The 16,080-nt window shown below is 52.7% G+C and overlaps 2 protein-coding genes across 9 annotated transcripts; one reads left to right on the top strand and one right to left on the bottom strand.

Annotated features, from left to right (window-relative positions):
• Positions 1-1,522: 1,522 nt before the first annotated feature.
• Positions 1,523-6,946, top strand: NUDT17 (nudix hydrolase 17). 6 transcript variants are annotated; one of them, XR_006408449.3, is made up of 9 exons: positions 1,541-1,746; positions 1,928-2,111; positions 2,358-2,383; positions 2,534-2,626; positions 2,887-2,985; positions 3,211-3,347; positions 3,743-3,895; positions 5,965-6,115; positions 6,400-6,747. XR_006408449.3 is itself a non-coding variant. In XM_026489102.4 (8 exons), exons 1-8 carry the CDS (start codon positions 1,555-1,557, stop codon positions 6,008-6,010), a joined length of 930 nt encoding a protein of 309 aa, XP_026344887.1. In that variant the 5' UTR covers positions 1,523-1,554; the 3' UTR covers positions 6,011-6,393. The 6 variants fall into 6 exon arrangements, 4 of the variants coding, with proteins under 4 accessions (XP_026344887.1, XP_026344888.1, XP_026344889.1 ...); XM_026489102.4 differs by lacking the exon at positions 6,400-6,747 and having other exon boundaries at positions 1,523-1,746; positions 5,965-6,393; XR_003313379.4 differs by lacking the exon at positions 6,400-6,747 and having other exon boundaries at positions 3,748-3,895; positions 5,965-6,393.
• On the bottom strand, positions 4,128-14,231 carry PIAS3 (protein inhibitor of activated STAT 3). 3 transcript variants are annotated; one of them, XM_026489101.4, is made up of 15 exons: positions 13,431-13,540; positions 11,088-11,505; positions 10,849-10,933; positions 10,558-10,608; positions 10,217-10,307; positions 9,566-9,700; positions 9,243-9,348; positions 8,429-8,502; positions 8,135-8,295; positions 6,636-6,769; positions 6,387-6,555; positions 6,086-6,219; positions 5,860-5,897; positions 5,141-5,296; positions 4,128-4,582 (listed from the first exon to the last, which is right to left on the bottom strand). In XM_026489101.4, the coding sequence occupies exons 1-15, from the start codon at positions 13,452-13,454 to the stop codon at positions 4,511-4,513; spliced, it is 1,848 nt and encodes a 615-aa protein (XP_026344886.1). In that variant the 5' UTR covers positions 13,455-13,540; the 3' UTR covers positions 4,128-4,510. The 3 variants fall into 3 exon arrangements, with proteins under 3 accessions (XP_026344886.1, XP_026344885.1, XP_026344884.1); XM_026489100.4 differs by lacking the exon at positions 13,431-13,540 and adding an exon at positions 14,133-14,231 and having other exon boundaries at positions 4,128-5,296; XM_026489099.4 differs by having other exon boundaries at positions 4,128-5,296.
• Between the last annotated feature and the right edge of the window lie 1,849 nt (positions 14,232-16,080).

The following is a 16,080-nucleotide window of genomic DNA, read 5'->3' as shown; positions in this document are numbered from 1 at the left end:
GTTCTTTATTTTGTTAAGTTGTAATCACACACACACGGTAGAGAATGTGAAAGACAACCACACAGAGGGGAATAAAAGCTCTTTTCAGGACTAGCAGGTGGATTGACCCCAGCATTCACACTAGAATCTATGGCTAGAAGACATTTGCCAGCTCCAGGCTTCTAGCACATCTGAAACTGCATATGTAAGACACTTAGCACAATGCCTGGCATATGGTAAACACTCAAGAAGTCATTGCCTTCCTCTTCTCCATGGTTTCGTAAAAGCAGCAATTCTAAGTTTTCTCTCTCAGTGGCATGGATAGATAATTAGCCTAGTTGATGTAATTTGTCCCAGCAGCTTCAGTTCATTTAAAGCAGGTAGGTGCCATTATAATCTCTTCAGTTTCCTCTTGCCAATGTCCGTTCTCTAATTCATTAAGATTAATGAATTGATCTAATTCATCAATCAAGTACCAATTAATTGCCAGCCATTATACAGGATATAATATACCAAGATAAGTAAGTTGCTGTCTCTGCCTTCAAGCCACTCACCATTCTTTACTGAGCACCTATTATGTGCCCAGGACTGGGCTAGGCTTTAGGGATACAAGGATGAATAAGCCTTGCGCATATAGCCTAGTGGGAGAAGACAAATAAGTACAAGGAAATACTGGGGGGCTCTAGCAGTAAAGCATTATATACAGAGAGGCAAGAGGGAGAAGGGTCAGGCAGGAAGGGGAGCACAGAGAAAGTGACAATCTGTCTCAAGTGAGGATTTGTGAGGTGGAAGGGGAAAAGGATCCCAGAAGGAAGCAGCACCTGGTTCCAGGAAGAACTGCAAATAGGTTGTGACTAGAAAATAGGGCCTAAGTCTTGCCAGCATTGAGGCTGGACAGCCAGCAGGAGCAAGGGCTGGGAGGTCCTCACTCTACTGTGCTTAGTAGCTTATCTTCTCCTGAGCAGTGGGAAGCAAGATGACGAGATTTGTGTTTGAGAAGGATCTCTCTGGAAGCACCCTAGAGAATGAATTGGTAGGGGAAGGACTATTTGGAAACTTGCGATAATATCTCAGGCAGAATACAAAGAAGGCTAGGACTAGGGACTATGGAAGCTAGAGAACAAGACATGCCAGAAGTTTAAGGAGGTAGAATGGGCTGCATTGGGTTCCCATTCGAGTGAGAGGAAAGAGAAGGGAGGGGTCAAAAATGTTTCCTGGGTGTCTGGCGAAGAGACGTAGTTAATTCGAGGTGCTAACCTCCTATAGCAGGCATAGAGTGCTGCAGAGCGGTGCTTATATGTAAGTACACAGCCCGTGGCTGGCGGGAGGGGACATGTGAGTTAAGAAATCACCAAGTCTGAATCACTGTCCTAAACAGAGAAGAGGGGAAAGAAGAGGAGCTGAGGTTTTAGAGGTTTTCTTGTCATTTGCTAACATTGCACCCCTGGCTCATCCCCAAGCGTTCTGCCTAAATGTCCCCGGGCACACTTCCCTCGACCCAGACGATCGCTCCTAGGGGCGGCGCCGCTGGGCCAGCAGAGGGCGCCAGGCGGGCCGCGGCCCCCGAGCCGCGTTATGGCCGCCGCCCGGGTGCTGCTTCTCCTGTCCGGGCGCCCGGTGTCGCCGAGCTTCGTGCAGAGTGTGTGTCGCCTCCTGGGCGCCGGGCCAGGGCTCGGGCCGTGGGCCACGCACTGCGGCTTGAAGCGAGGACGACTCGTCCTCTCGGACAGGCCATTCCCAGGCGCTTCGACCAGGCTTCCGCTCCAGGTGGGGAGAAGGGGGACCCGGGGTCAGGGGCAGGAGTGGGGTCGGGTAGGAGCTGGCGCGAGAGGCCTGGGGGCAAGGATCGACCAGACTCGACCTTCCTCCCCCATTGCGTGGTGTTGCCTGATTTTTGCCCCGCTTCTGAAGCCTTAACCCAAACGGCTACCCACCCCACCCCCACCAGCGACCCCCTTTCTGCCCTTTTGTGGCACTGGACCAGCAGCTCAGGGATCGGGGGGCCGAGCTGCCCACGAATCGAGGTGTGGATCTGGGTGTGGCCGTCATTCTGCAGTCCAGCGACCAGACTGTCTTGTTAACCCGAAGGACACGAACCCTCAGCGTTTCTCCCAACCTCTGGGTACCCCCAGGTGAGTGCTCTGAGAACAAGATCCCAAGTCCAGGGAAGAAAGTGGCCTTTCACCAACAGTGCTATTCCCAGTCTCAGGACAGAGAGGCAGGCCCAGAAATGTGGTAGGTCCCCCTTTTCACAAGGAGTTGCAATGGCATCTGTGCCCATGGGAGGAGGGTGCCCATGGGAGGAGGGTGTAAATAGTCCGTGGGGTTTCCTGGCCAAGAACACCACCATTTACCTATTGGTCCCACTGTTGTTGCAGGTGGGCATGTGGAACTTGATGAAGAGGTAACCAGTCTGCTAACCCCACCTTCACCCTGCCCTGAAACCAGAGACCTCTGTCTGGGGCTGTCCTGGGTGTGGGCTGAGGGAGGGGCACACAAAGGACTTGGGGGAGTCAGGCATCAACGTCTGGGACCTGTGCTCTCTCATTCCCAGCTGTTGGACGGAGGGCTTCGAGAGCTTTGGGAGGAGAGTGGACTACAGCTGCCCCAGGGCCAGTTCTCTTGGGTCCCTCTGGGGTTATGGGAGGTGAGACAGGAACCTGGAAAAGGTCCCTTCCTTATTTAATCAAAAGCCCTCAACAACTTCAAACCCACCAAAGCCAGAGAGCAGCCCTACCTGCCTTGGCCACAGAAGAAACAATTAACTGTGGCTGGGTGGTTTGGAGTCCCCAAACCCACAATCCCCCCGTGTCCCTCCTGCACCAGCTCTACCCTCCACTTCTTCAGCTGTATTTACAGTCTCCAAAAGAGATAGGAAGTTCTCATTTTTGTTGTTTTCTCTCTTAGTCTGCCTACCCTCCTAGGCTGAGCTGGGGTCTCCCCAAATACCATCACATCATTCTCTATCTACTCATGGTCTCCCAGGAGTCACAGCAGCAGCTGCAGGTAGGGCTGGCAGTGCAGGAAGGAAATGGGAGCTGAGACCCAAGCAGACTGGTTCTGTGACTAAGGTGGGGGCATGGGGGGCAGTCAGAGATAACCAAAAAATCCAGTAGCCTCTCCCCCTGCCCCTGCCCCAAGTCTCTCTCCATTGCACCTGTGGGTAGGCGGTGATCAAGAACAGGCCTCCTAAAAGAGGCCACGGCTAAGGCATCAACCTATCTGGCCCAGGCCCGGATCAAACCGAACCCAAGTGAGGTGAGCGCCTTTATGTGGCTGGGACCAGATGTAGCAGCTGCAGTGGCTGCCACAGAGGATGGGACAGAGACACCCAGACATCTCCCCCAGGAGCTACCACCCTCCGTCCTGTAAGAGCTTTTGCCTGACCCTCCAACACACCAACCCATACTCATTGAGTTCCATTTCTCTCCCCTCCTCAGGGGGGAATTTTGTGTCGTGGGGGAGACTTAGGGAGTGGGTTGGTCAGCTGATGATCAAAGGAGCACAGGAGATCAAAGACCCTGTCCATTCAACTGCAAGGGTTCCTGCTCCATCTGGCTAGCTCTGACCACCTGGGTTTGAGTGCCAATCCCCCAAAGGGGCAAGTCATTTAACCCTCCTTTGTGTAAAATGAGGTGAACCTGTTCCTTTCTTTAAAATGAGGTGAACGTCCACCCACCCCTCTCTTGCTGTGGTTGGGAGGGTTCCGTGGAAGAGGGCTAAGCCACCAGGCACAGCCCAGACAGGAGCTGTCATTATGCAGCACAGTAGAACTAGCGGAGGATGGAGGAGCTCGACCTCTGGCCTTGCCTGTGTCCACACTGCTGCGGACGACCCCAACCACAGCTGAAGGCAAAGAGAGGGTCAGCTCTGGGACCAAGTTTGCCCTCAGGCTCTGGCTGCAACATCTGGGCAGGTAAGAGTAAACGACTTGAGGGATCTGCAACATTGAGCTAAATGCTCTATGAGGGAGAGGAAGGGAGAACAAATGCTCCTGCAACTCCTCAGAGGGACACCCCTACCATGGGACAGTGGGCCCAGGGCCTGCAAGGAAGAACAGAACATGGGCCCCCTCCCCCCAGACCAGGGCTCTGGAAAGGGAAGTGGAGGATTATTCCTCTCCCCAGCCCACCTCCGAGACACTCACAGACATTCACAACCTTTATTATGGGTAAGAACTTTGCTACAACTTTGAGAACAAAAAGTAAAATTACAACATAGGTCCTAGGCCCTGGAGGAGCCTGAAAAAGGAGAATGGGGAGAGCATGAGGTCCTCCCACCTCCCAGAAAAGGTGCAGAATGAGCCAGACCTAACCATGGGGCCATGGGCCTTTCAAAGCTCATGCCCCAAGCTGGTCAGTGTATGAAACATTGTGAACTTAAATATATAAATAGAGAGAGACCCAGGCAATAGGCCAGGCCCTGCTCCCAAACCCCTGGGGATCAGGGCTAAGGCCTGATCTCCTCCTCAGTCATACTGGGAAGTAGGAAGCAGGGGAAATCATCTTTGGAGTATTTTGGTTTTCCTTGTTTATGTACAAAAAAATCTGCAACCCAAAATAGAGTTCTCTGTCCATATGTCTGCCTGTCTCAGCTTCTCCACCTGTTTGGCCAAAGAGAACGGAATGGACATGAAGAGACAATGGATGTGGGGAAAGTACAGAACCATAGATTTGGGGAAGAGAGGGCATCTAGGGGACAAGAAAAAGGCCCTTTCCCCATGAGGCTCTAGCCAATTCGGCCCTTCCCCCAACTCACACCCCATCCCATGTGCCTCCCACTGCCTAGGTTAACATACCCAAAGGAATGTGCCAGCCATCTAAAGAACATTTCTAAAAATAGAACACAAATGTCCTTAAAAAGAGGTTAAATATTAACCCTTTGGGTGCTGGCCTTGTTAGGCAGAGAGAAGGCCAAAAACAGGTATCCATGAAGGTCTTTCTGACCTTTGGCCAAAGCCCCCTGAGGGGTCAGAGTGGCCAGGAGTCTGGACTCCACAGCATACTTGCTCAGTGTTGGGAGGCAGGGAAGTTTCCATCATCCAGGGGACTCAGTCCAGGGAAATGATGTCTGACCGGCAGCCAGTCAAAGAGGGACCTGAGGACAGGGGTCCTCCAGGCCCCTCCCTCAAGGCCCCCCCAGGGGCCACAATGCTACTGACCCGGCCAGGAGGGGGTGCTGGAGTGGTGCTGCGGTGAGAGCTCCCCAACGTGGGGGCCAGTGGGCCCAGGAAGTGGGAAGGGGTCCCTCGGTACTGGAAGAAGTGGCCAAGGGTATCCTGTTCATCTAGCGAGGTGATGACGGAGGGACCATAGTGCTGGGAGGAATCAAGGGCACAGTTTAAGATTTTCTCCTGACTTCACCCGCATCCCAGTCACTCATCTCAGAAATATCCTGGGATAAATCAAACCCTCTGGATCCTCGAAGAAGCAGGAAATACTCTCTTTCTTTCCCCTATTTCCCCACCCCACCCTTCCCCTACCCCTATTCCCTGCCTTGAGACTGCCCCTCCAGCTTGCTAGGTTCTTGGCCTTGTGGGCGTATGAAATGCATGGAATGTCCGGCTAGGGCAGGCACAGCGCTCAAGTGCACATGGGTGTGGGGGGCGGGGGAGAGCAGTCAGGGGCAGAATTCTAAAAACTCAAGACAGAACAGTAACAGGAGATCAAAGAAGACATGGGTAAGAATCTGAAGAGGCACCAGCAGGGTCTAGTAGGGAAATAAACTGCCCACACCCTCTGTGCCCCCAGCCCCTGCCTTCCCTCACAGAGAAGCAGATTTAGGTCTCAGGGGAAAATGAGCGGTGCAGGAGGGGGCGGGCATCAGTGCCTAGAAAGGAAGCTTCAGAGATCGGATAGCTTCATAGAAGGGACCACTTACCTGACTCTCAGTCTGGAGGAAAGAAAATAAATCTAAACCTGGTAAGAAAAGAAAAATCAAAATCACTCTCCTCTCTGACCCCTTCATGGCCAAAAAACCCCAAAGAAGTCCCTCGGATTATAGCCTTCGCAAGAGAGCCAGAAGGCTTTGAAAAGGAACAGGGGTTCTGATCTGGTCTGCGGGCAGATGTGGCAGGAGCAGCCCAACCTTGTGATCAGTGTCCTACCTTGGATATCGGCCCCCAGTGGGAAAGCAGGTGGGTACTCGTGTAGTGGGAGACTGGACAGGAAATCCCCGCCCAGCGTGCCCATAGCAGGGCTCCGTAGCACCGAGGACGGCTGGTGACCAGATGTCAGGACTCTGTGAGGAGAGAGGAGGAGCTGGGGCAGCCAGCGAACCACAGATGCCCTCACCCAGCTCAGCCTCCTGAGTCCCCTCTCCGCCCCAGAGTTTGTCCAGTGATCAGAAAGCATTCCTGGCTTCTTCCTCTGCCCCTTCTGCTGTGGACTCAGCCTATTTCCTCATACCCTTTGCTTCCAGGTAGAGCCGGGATGGCAGCTGAGGTGACAGGACAGTGCTTTTTGGTCGGGGGCAGGTCCTCCTCATCTGATGAACTCTCTATTGTCAAGTCAATAACTTCAACCTTCTTCTTATTCTCTGATGGATTGCCCTCTTGGACTGGGCTGTACTGGAGGCCTGCGGGTGGTAAGAGGGCTACGTCTCAGAGACGAGGCCATCTGAGACGTAGTTCAGCTGGGGGACAGGGGGTCACTCACCATCCAGCCCATACCCTGGCGGGGGGCAAACCTCAGATGCCTCCTTCTTGGGTTTCATTGGGCACCAGGATCCATCTTCCATGAACTGGATCTCATCACAATCCGAACAGGAATTAAGTATCTCCATGAATAAGCTGGGGAAGGGGAGAAATGGGAATTCATGGGGGCTGGGAGATGGCTGGGAACAGTAGCCGGCAGTTCTGGGACTCACCTTCCTGAACCTCAGTTTCCTTGTCTGTAAAATAGGGACATTATTCACTCTACTCAACTTTCTTGAGTTGTCGAAATCAAATAAAGTAAGGTATATAAAAGAGATTTGCCAACTTTAAATGTTAAGTTTTCAAAAAAATACATTCTAAGCACATGTTTCACATAGTACTTGTGACAAGGCAAAAGGAGCAGAGATACAGAACTCCATAAACCATCACAAAGAGGGCACTGGGAGCGAGGACCGTAATTTAGGCTCTGGACGGGGGTTAGGATTAGCTAGATCAGTAATACCTCCAGACCCTCAAAAGAACTTTTTTGCCATGGTCAATGAGAGGTCAGGTAGTTTTTCTAGGAGATACACTGTATCAGTTCAATACACTGACTCTGCCACTTACTAACAATTAGAACTTGGAGCAAGACAAGCTCTCTAGGTCTCAGCTTCCTCACCTATAATAACCATACCCATCTCTCGAGGTTAATTATGAGGATTCAATGAGATGAGGCGTGCAAAGTGCACAGCATGATACCTAATGCAATAAATCCTCATATTGGAAATACATACAATTGACCGTGAACAACACGGTGGTTAAGAACGCTGACCCCACACCCACACACAACCAAAAATCCATGGATGGGGCAACTGCGCGGTGCAGTCAGTTGAGCATCTGACTTTCGGTTTTAGCTCGGGTCGTGATCTCAGGGTCATGGGATCAAGCCCCATGTCAGGCTCCACTCTGGGCATGGAGCCTGCTTAATATTCTCTCTCTCTCCCTCTGCCCCTCCCTTCCCTGCACTCTCTCTCTTTCTTTTTCTAAAGTAAATAAATTTTTTTTAAAAGTCTTTACTGTTTAAAAAAAAAAAAAAATCTATGGATAACTTTTGACTCCCCCAAAACTTAACTATCGATTGCCTACTGTTGACCAAAAGCCTCACGGAGAACATTAACAGTCAATTAACACATATTTTGCATGTTATGTGTACTATATCCTGTATTCTTACAATATAGTAAGTTAGACAACAGAAAATATTAAAATCATAAAGAAGAGAAAATATATTTATATTTACTGTACTGTATTGAAAAAAATCTGCGTGTAAATGGACCTGTATTGTTCAAGGGTCAACTGTATATTATAAAGGTGAAAAATTACATATATACGTATACATATAAAGGGATTGATATGTTAAGAGTTGAGGTTCATGGGAGGGGACGGAAGGTCTCTCGATATATAGATGGGGGGTTCCTAGTAGATATCCTAGGTAAGAGGAAGCAGAATGCAGAGTGGCCCTACCCATCAATGATAAGAGATTCGTAAGGAGCCTTCTTGTCACACACAGGACATGTCCATGTTGGCTTCTTCTCATTCATCTGTAGGTAAAGGGCAGCATCGAAGCTCTGCAGGTGAGCGCAGGTGAGGGCACGACAAGGGACCGTAAGGCGCATCTTCCCTAGCTGAGAAGAGACAAATTCTCTGGTCAGAGTCCCTACATCCCAGGAAGCCTCACTCTGGTAGCCCTAGGCGCCCTCATCTGGGTCCAGAGTTTAACCCAACCCACCTCCCCCTTCTCAGCTCCCTTGTACCCACCGGGCACATGAGTGACACCCGGAGACTTGTAGTGGCCACCTCACTGTCCGGGTCAGCGGTCAATTTCTCCTTGACTGAAACAAGAATGAGGCCAGAGCCATGGGGTCAGCAAAGCGGGAGACGAAGCCCAGGAGGCGGTGAGGCCAGAAGCAGATGGCTCTGGCTAAGAGGCAGCTGGGGATATCACATGTGGGATATCACATGAAGACTGGGTGTGAGGGAGAGATATCCCCATCCCTGAAGATGCTTAAATACAGCTGGGTGACCCTTCGGCAGAGATGACTTAGAGGGACCTGAAGCATCACAAGAGGGTTAGATTAGATGATCCTTAAGACTCTTTCTAAGTCTAAGGGAGCCTGGGTGGCTCAGTCGGTTAAGCATCTGCCTCCAACTCAGGTCATGATCCTGGAGTCCCAGGATCAAGCCCCACATCAGGCTCCCTGCTCAGGGGGGAGTCTGCTTCTCTCTCTGCCCCTCACCCCGCTCGTGCTCTCTCTCTCTCAAATAAATAAATAAAATCTAAAAAAAAAAAGACTCCAGTCTAAAGAAGCCATATTCCAGCAGGGCTAGAGGAAGGGTCTGTGAGGTGCAAAGCAGATGCATAATTGAAAATGCAAGGGTGTCACTCAGTGCCTGGGAGTGGCCTGACTTCTCAACCATGAAGACTGGTGAGGGGGCAGGGGGAGGGCTGGGGTTCATGTCAGACGTGAGGTATACTGTCATAAGAGGGGGACGGGTTTGATTATAAAGGCTGGAGGACCAGGAAGACTTAGATCCAAATCAGACTGGGAAAGAGGGGCAGGATGTTACTCACTCAGTGCCCGAGAGTGGTCTGGGTTCCGGATACCCTTTGCTCTCAGTTTTTGTAGAAGGGTCCCTGCAGTCAACTGCCTCACCAGGTACACAGACAAGGAGTAGTTCTACTTGGAGGGAGGGGGAGGCAGTTAGCCTCTGCTCTGCACATCACCACCACCACCGTCACCACCACCCCAAGCCTTTGTCCCATGAGGACCACAGCCATTGGGTTAAGGCAGAAAGACCCACAAAGAGGAAGATGTTTCCCCAACCCAGGACACTGGATGATGCCCCCTTACACCCTACAGGCTCCTCTAGGTGCCCTGCCCCAGCCTTGCTCACCCGTCCAAACTCAGATGACCAGTTGACCACGATGGTGTTGGGAACAGTGGCCGAGAGACGAGCCAGAGGTGTGATGTTGATGGGGCGGCTAGGCCTCTTGGGCTCAGCCCCATTCTTGGTAGGGGGAAGGTAACCCTGGGGAAGGGAGGGACTGGTCAAGACATCTTGTCTTAGGTTATGCACTTCCTGGAGGGAAGACCAGCTCACTCACTGACCAAGGACATGGGGGACCACTCAGTGACTCACAAAACTAAAGCACTATCTAGGGTTGCATGTGGGGTTCATTCCTGGGGACGAAGGGGAGCTTATTCATTGACCAGGGAAACAGAAACCTACTCACTGAGTTCCTGAGGAAGAAGAGTGGGGATGCCCCACTTCTTCAAACTCTCAGCTCTGAGGTCGTCACTTCAGAAAAGTCTTCCCTGAACCTTTGGGTTGAACTAATGTCCCTCCTCTGGGTTCTGACAGAATCCTTGCACATCAGCCCCACCTTAGTATTCTCCAGGTTGTATTAATCCCTCAGTAAACTGAGTACCTACTAAGCACCCAGGCACCGTGCTAGGCAGGTTTCTTTCATAATAGGTTTGTATTTAACATTTAAGAACTGAAAGAGGGAAGGGGTTACTGCCAGAAGAAGGGAAGAGCATTTACCGGCAGGGGGCACAGTTTCCCATTGACCTTGACAAAGAGGTTGGGGGGAAAATAATCCTCCTGGGGGCAGCTGGTCTCACAGAGACAGAACCTGGTAAGACAAGAGAAAAGATGAAAGGGTGGGGGAGGTAGTTTCTTGAGTTGAAGCTGGCAGAAAGGCAGGGAATCTCAGCCAGTCCATCACAGATGTCTGCAGCTGTAGTCCTCAGCACCCGACGAGTCGCAGGGTTGGGGTGGATGTGGCAGAGCAGGGCTACCTCCTAGCGGGGTCCGTCACACCCTGATTTCATCCCCACCCCCAACCAGAGCCCAGCAGGGAAGGAGGGGGAGGATCAACTCACCTTAGCTGCACTTGTATAGTATAGTCACATTTCGCTCCTGGTAGAACCTCTCTGTGACAGGGAAGGAGAGGGAGACATGTCAGGTGCAGCCCCCAGAGGGCAGGGTTGAACCGTCAGAGACACACTTACATGTCCCGGGGACAGAGAAGAGACACACAAGAGAATGAGACAAAGCAGGTGCAGGAAGATGGACAGGCAGGAGAGCAGGACAGAAGAGAAGAGAGTCAAAGAGCAGAGTCCAGGGGTAAGCACCCCAGGATGAAGTAGGAGGGCGGCGAGAGACAGATGTACCTGGACGTGAGAATCTGCTGCACTTGCTGGGGTGTGAGGGCAAAGGTAAAGTGCGCCTCTTCAAACCTCTGGCTAGAAGTGGACGCTGAGGACACAAAGGGGCAGTTGTTCTTGAGCCCATGACAGGAAGCCACAGAAGCTGCCCCCATCCCCTGCTGCTGATCCCACAGGACTAAAACCTAAGAAAGGCTTGGGCAAGAGGTACGGATTCAGGAAGACTGAGGAAGACAGAGCCATACCGAGGGTGGTGGGCCGGATGAGCTCCCCGTAGACTTCATAGAAGGGCAATGGTTTCATGGTGACATCAGGGTGCACAGGCTGGGGCAGAGGGGGGTGCATGTCCACTTCACGCTTGGGGCCCAGCAGAGTGCCAGGGGCCAAGAGGGCGGGGGGAATGGGAGCTAGAGGACCAGGGGAGCCGACAGGAGGGGTGCCAGGGGGCAGAGAGAGCAGGGAGAGATCAGAGGGCCCCAGGGTCTTCCGGGGAAAGCGTCGGCGGTAAAGCTCTTTGATCTTCATCTGGACACTGGGGGCACAGCTGGATTTGAGGAGCTGCAGGGCCTTGGCCAAGAGCTCGTGCTTCCGTCCACTCTTGTTCCGGCCAGCAAAGCCGAGCAGCACCTGAAGCTCAGACACCCGGAAGCTCATCACCATGTGCTGTGGAGAACAGAGACACTCGAGAACACTGCCAAGGATGCCGGGGCTGAGCTACCAAGGAGGCAATGCCTCTTCCCCCCAGCACTCATCAGAAAGATGCTCTCCAGACAATCTAGCCAACGGGACATCTCAGTCCCATTTCAGCAACCCTCAGGTCAACCTTACCACTAGCCCCCAGAGCTTGAGTAACCCTATCTCCCCATGCCTGTAAGTGGGCCGGGGGGGCAGGGTGCAGGCAGCAAGCCATCCACAGGCCCACCAATGAGTCCACTACAGCCTCCTACCTCCATCCCTGCCTTGAGCCTAGACGCTCCTTTAAGCTGCTTATCTCCTCTCCTGCTCTTTTCAGACTCTCAGACTCATCCCAGCCTCCTGGGAAGAGGCTGGGAGACAGGGAGAAGGAGGGGGAGAAGAGGATTCAGGCCAGACAGCCCCAAGGGGAAGAAAGGGGACAGGTGGCTGGAGGATTGTGCCCCATGGCATACCCCTCCCGACACTTCAAGCCACCTCAGCTATTTTCCCCAAGCCTCTAAAGTGTTTGTGGCCAGGGTTTTCAGGTCAGGGTTCAATGCTTGTAACTCCCCCAAATCCTTTCTAAGCATCATTTACATAAACACCCCTTCCTCGGTCCTATTTTTCTGGGAGGCAAACGACCAAAACTTAGGGCAAAGGGGTTAATAGTAAATGAGAGTCCAGGTTACCTTCTTGTTTACCTGTTTACTCCATCTGCCAGGAACTAATACCCTGTTTCTCTCCTACACAGAGAAAATAAGTGATTCTCCTCCTCCATAGTGATGGGAGAGGAGAGGGCAAAGCTCTAAGCAGAGGCCCTGGGAGGATGAGGAGAAGGCGTGGGGCCCCTGAGCCAGGGTGCAGAATTGCAAGTTCTCCTAAAGGCAGCTGGGCCCAGTGACTAGACCTCAAGCCCGCCAAGGACTACGGTTCCATTTCAAAAGGCAGAACAAAGCCAAGAGGACAGAGGATGAACCCAGAGGTCTTTTAAGGTTCTATGAGATGTCCTTGGATATGGTTACCCTCAAGACTGTGTGGCAGTAGGAGGGCACCAAAAGCTTCTCCTAAAAGGACATCCTTCTGTGAATCTCTGGAAGCCCCTGTCATGGGCAGGCCTTGCTAGTCCTCCACAATTCGCCCCCTCACAGGAGGCTTTATGGCTTTGGGCCCCTTTTAAGGAACGTGATGAAAAACTTGTTCTTCTTTCTCCCACCCTTATTTCCTCTGTCCTGTTTTTATTTCTCCATTAGCTTTGTCAAGAACCTCCCCCTTTCTGTCCCATAGTTTCACACTCTTCTGTCTCTGCCCAAAGACACGGATTCACTAAGGCAGCACCTTCTTCTGAGCCTCCTGGACGCTTCTGCCCCACCCCTCGATCCAGCCGCCCGCACAGCCCCGCCCCCTAGATCTCAGCCGCCTACTGGTACTTCCCAAGGCTCGGATCCCAACAGCTGCCCCAAAGCTTCTATCCTCTCAGCGGCATCTCCCCAGGAGCCTCCCATACATCTGCCCCCCAGTCCCATCCCCACATCTGACCCCTACTGTCGCATCTCTTGGCCTCGATCAACTCGCCCCCTCTGCCTCTGCAGCAGCTTTTACCCCTGGCCCTCCTCCCACATCTGCCCCAGCCACCAAATCCTCCTTCCACCCCTGCGTCCCCGCCCCCTGCGCCTCGGCCCCCAACAGCTGCAATTCCCCTCGGCCCCACCCCTACATCTGCCCCGCGGCCCCGCCCCCGGAGCCCCGCCGCAGCCCGGTCCTCGCCCACAGCTACTTCGCTCCCACCCACAGCAACCAGTCTCCGCCACGTCTCCAGCCCCCACCCGAGCCCTCAGCACCCAGTCTCGGTCGCTTCCCTGACTCGGCGTACCGCCGGGCTCAGTCCAGATGGGGATGGGGGAGGGGGCTGGTACCTTTAATTCGCCCAGCTCCGCCATCTTGAGACATCGCAGGCGCCTGAGCCCGAGCCCGAGCCCAGGCCCAGGGACCGGCGCACAACTCTCCACCCCAGCGCCGGCCGCAAATGCCGCCTGCTCCGCCCCGTCCGGCCCCCTACACCTCCCCTTCCCAGCCCCGCCCGCCCGGCTCCGGACAGGCCCCAGCCTCAGCCCCTCCCTCCACCGCCGGACCCAGCCCCTGCAAGTCTTTGGCCCTGGTGCAAGACCGGAGGGAGTGTAGCCCGAAAGATCGCGGGGTTCCCGGCGGTAATGAAGAGGAGGCGGACCCGAAGTGCCTGGGGGAGGGGGCTTTGCCACGCCAGAGTTGGGAGGGGATGAGCTTTTAGGGAGCCAAAGATACTTGAAATATGGAGGGAAAGTATCGAGAACTGCTAAGTCGAAGAGAAATGGGGGAGGGGTTTCGAAGTTGGAGCGAATACCGTAATCTCCTTCTCTACAAGTTCAACCAGCTAAAGTCAAGAGTTCACCAACTCGGGAAATGGGTGAGATCCGATCCATTTCAGAGAAGCTATGGAGTTGTGAATAGTTCATTTCAAGACGGCTATTCTCAATCCTTCGCCCCCCCCCCGCCCCCAACCAACTACAGTGTTGCTCGTGGTCCCGAGGTAGGACTCAAACTCGGCAGCAAAAAAGTTTGGTGCGATGAGCGGGACTTACCAGCACAGTTGCAGGGAGCGGGGAGGGGGATCGGGAGGCTCGGAGGGTGGGCTGGGGAGGTGGGGGGAGGGGGCCCGGCGCCGCTCCCGCTGTCTACAAGGCTGGAGGTCGGTCCGGCAGCTGGACGCTGCAGCCGCAGCTCCGCCCGGACGGGAGCTCCGCCCGGCCCAGCGCCGGGGCTGGGGCCGCCCCCTGCGGGCTGAGCCCGCCAGGACCGCGGCGACTGAGGGAGGGGGCGGAGTCTGAGGCGGGAGAGGGAGGGCCTCGGAGCCGGGCGCTAAGAGATTAATTCCTCGAGTGAGCGGGTCAGAAGGGAGGACGTTCTTGGATCTCATCGTTCTCGCTATTGCTCTGAGCCCTTGCGCTGGTGTACCGGCCTGGGGTGGAGTGTTGCTGCTATTTGGCCGGATGGAACGGGATGTGCCCGCTTAAGGAGGTTCCTATTTGGAATGAGACTCTTCTTGGGGGAAAAGCCTGGGCCGCTAGAATCCAGAGTGTACCTAAGCTCCAACTCTACCTGTGGTCCCTCACCCCCTACCCCAAATAGTCTGTCACCGGAGACCCCACGCCTTTGGTATAGCTGAAGGTGAACAGAGGGGAGGTCTTCTTACCCGCAAAAGTCATCTTACTGCCCCTCTCTGAACTGCCTACTCTTCCTCCAAAGCCTTTGACCTTCCAGAGACCCCATTCTCAACCAAGCTAGTCACTCACATGCAGGTACCATGAAAGCACCAATTTTAGGGCAGTTTACCCAAACTACATACTGGAAAAACACATAGCATTTTATAGTTAGTTGGCTGGGACCTAAGCAATAATGTCATTTGTTCGACAAAAATTTGAATGCTGTGCAGAGATTATGAGGTGCTGAGGACATAAAAAGCCTTGCAGGAGCTCTCAGTCTAGCAGTGGCAGCAAGACAGTTAAACATATAATTGGCATAAAAATAATTAATAATAATATGAATAACCCCCTCGTTTAGCTTAAACCTTCAGTATAATCCTTCCCATGAGACACAAGAATAAAGGTACCAGCCTGGCAATATCCCCAGGTCCCTGCTGAATTGCACCATGCCCAACTACTTTGTGGATTCCCTGGGGAAGATGTGCACCCTCTCCGGACACTCAGGTTCTGTCCCTGATGCTTTGCTGCCAGCAATGGTGGGACCTAAAGCTAAACTCAAGCTCAAGTATTTGGTTCCAAATCCCAACTGCCCCCACCGACACCTGAGTCTTCATCAGGCCCCGAGCTCATTTTTTTGTTCTGTTCAGCCCTCCAGGTCAAAAGTTACTATGGATTAGTTTGTATCTTCTAGAATTTTCAGTGATTTGGAGAGGAGGAAGATAGGATAAAAAAAAGGGGGGAGATTCTCTGGGAGTGTTAGCCATGTTCATTACCTTGATTGTGTGATGGTTTTATGGGTATATAATATGTCAAAACTTATCAAAGTGCATGCAGTTTATTGTCAATTATTAGAACTCATTAAAGCTGTAAAAATGTAAAAGAAGAAAAGAAAGCCAACCTCACCTTGAATCCTAGTGGTTTCATAAAGGAGGGATCTCCTTTAATAGTTAATTTGAGGTTGTAAGTTCCAGCATCCCTGCAGGAAAACCAAAAAGCAAGAACCAGGATGCCTGAATTTGATCCTGTATCCCGGCTCAGCAAGGACAGGAATCTTTTCTGTGATGCTCGCTCTCTATCCCCAGTGCCGGGTCCATACTAGAGTCGTTCAATATCAGCTTAATGAATTAATGTTATCAGACGAAGGAGGGAAACTACAAATCAGGACCAAGTTCCGATTGAAGGCATTCAACCATAGTCTGACTCCATTGTGGCGACCAAGTTTCACCTACTCTCACCCATATACTCCTACATCTGAAACCTGAGGAACAAGGGGGAAGAGAAACAGGAGTAGGAAGTCCCATTAGACAGACAGGCTAGGAGGAATGGG

The sequence above is a fragment of the Ursus arctos genome, unplaced genomic scaffold (assembly GCF_023065955.2).
Source record: "Ursus arctos isolate Adak ecotype North America unplaced genomic scaffold, UrsArc2.0 scaffold_12, whole genome shotgun sequence".
In the NCBI taxonomy this organism is placed as follows: Eukaryota; Metazoa; Chordata; class Mammalia; order Carnivora; family Ursidae; genus Ursus; species Ursus arctos.
Note: the sequence above shows the minus strand (reverse complement) of the source record. Positions and strands in the feature narration are given on the sequence as shown.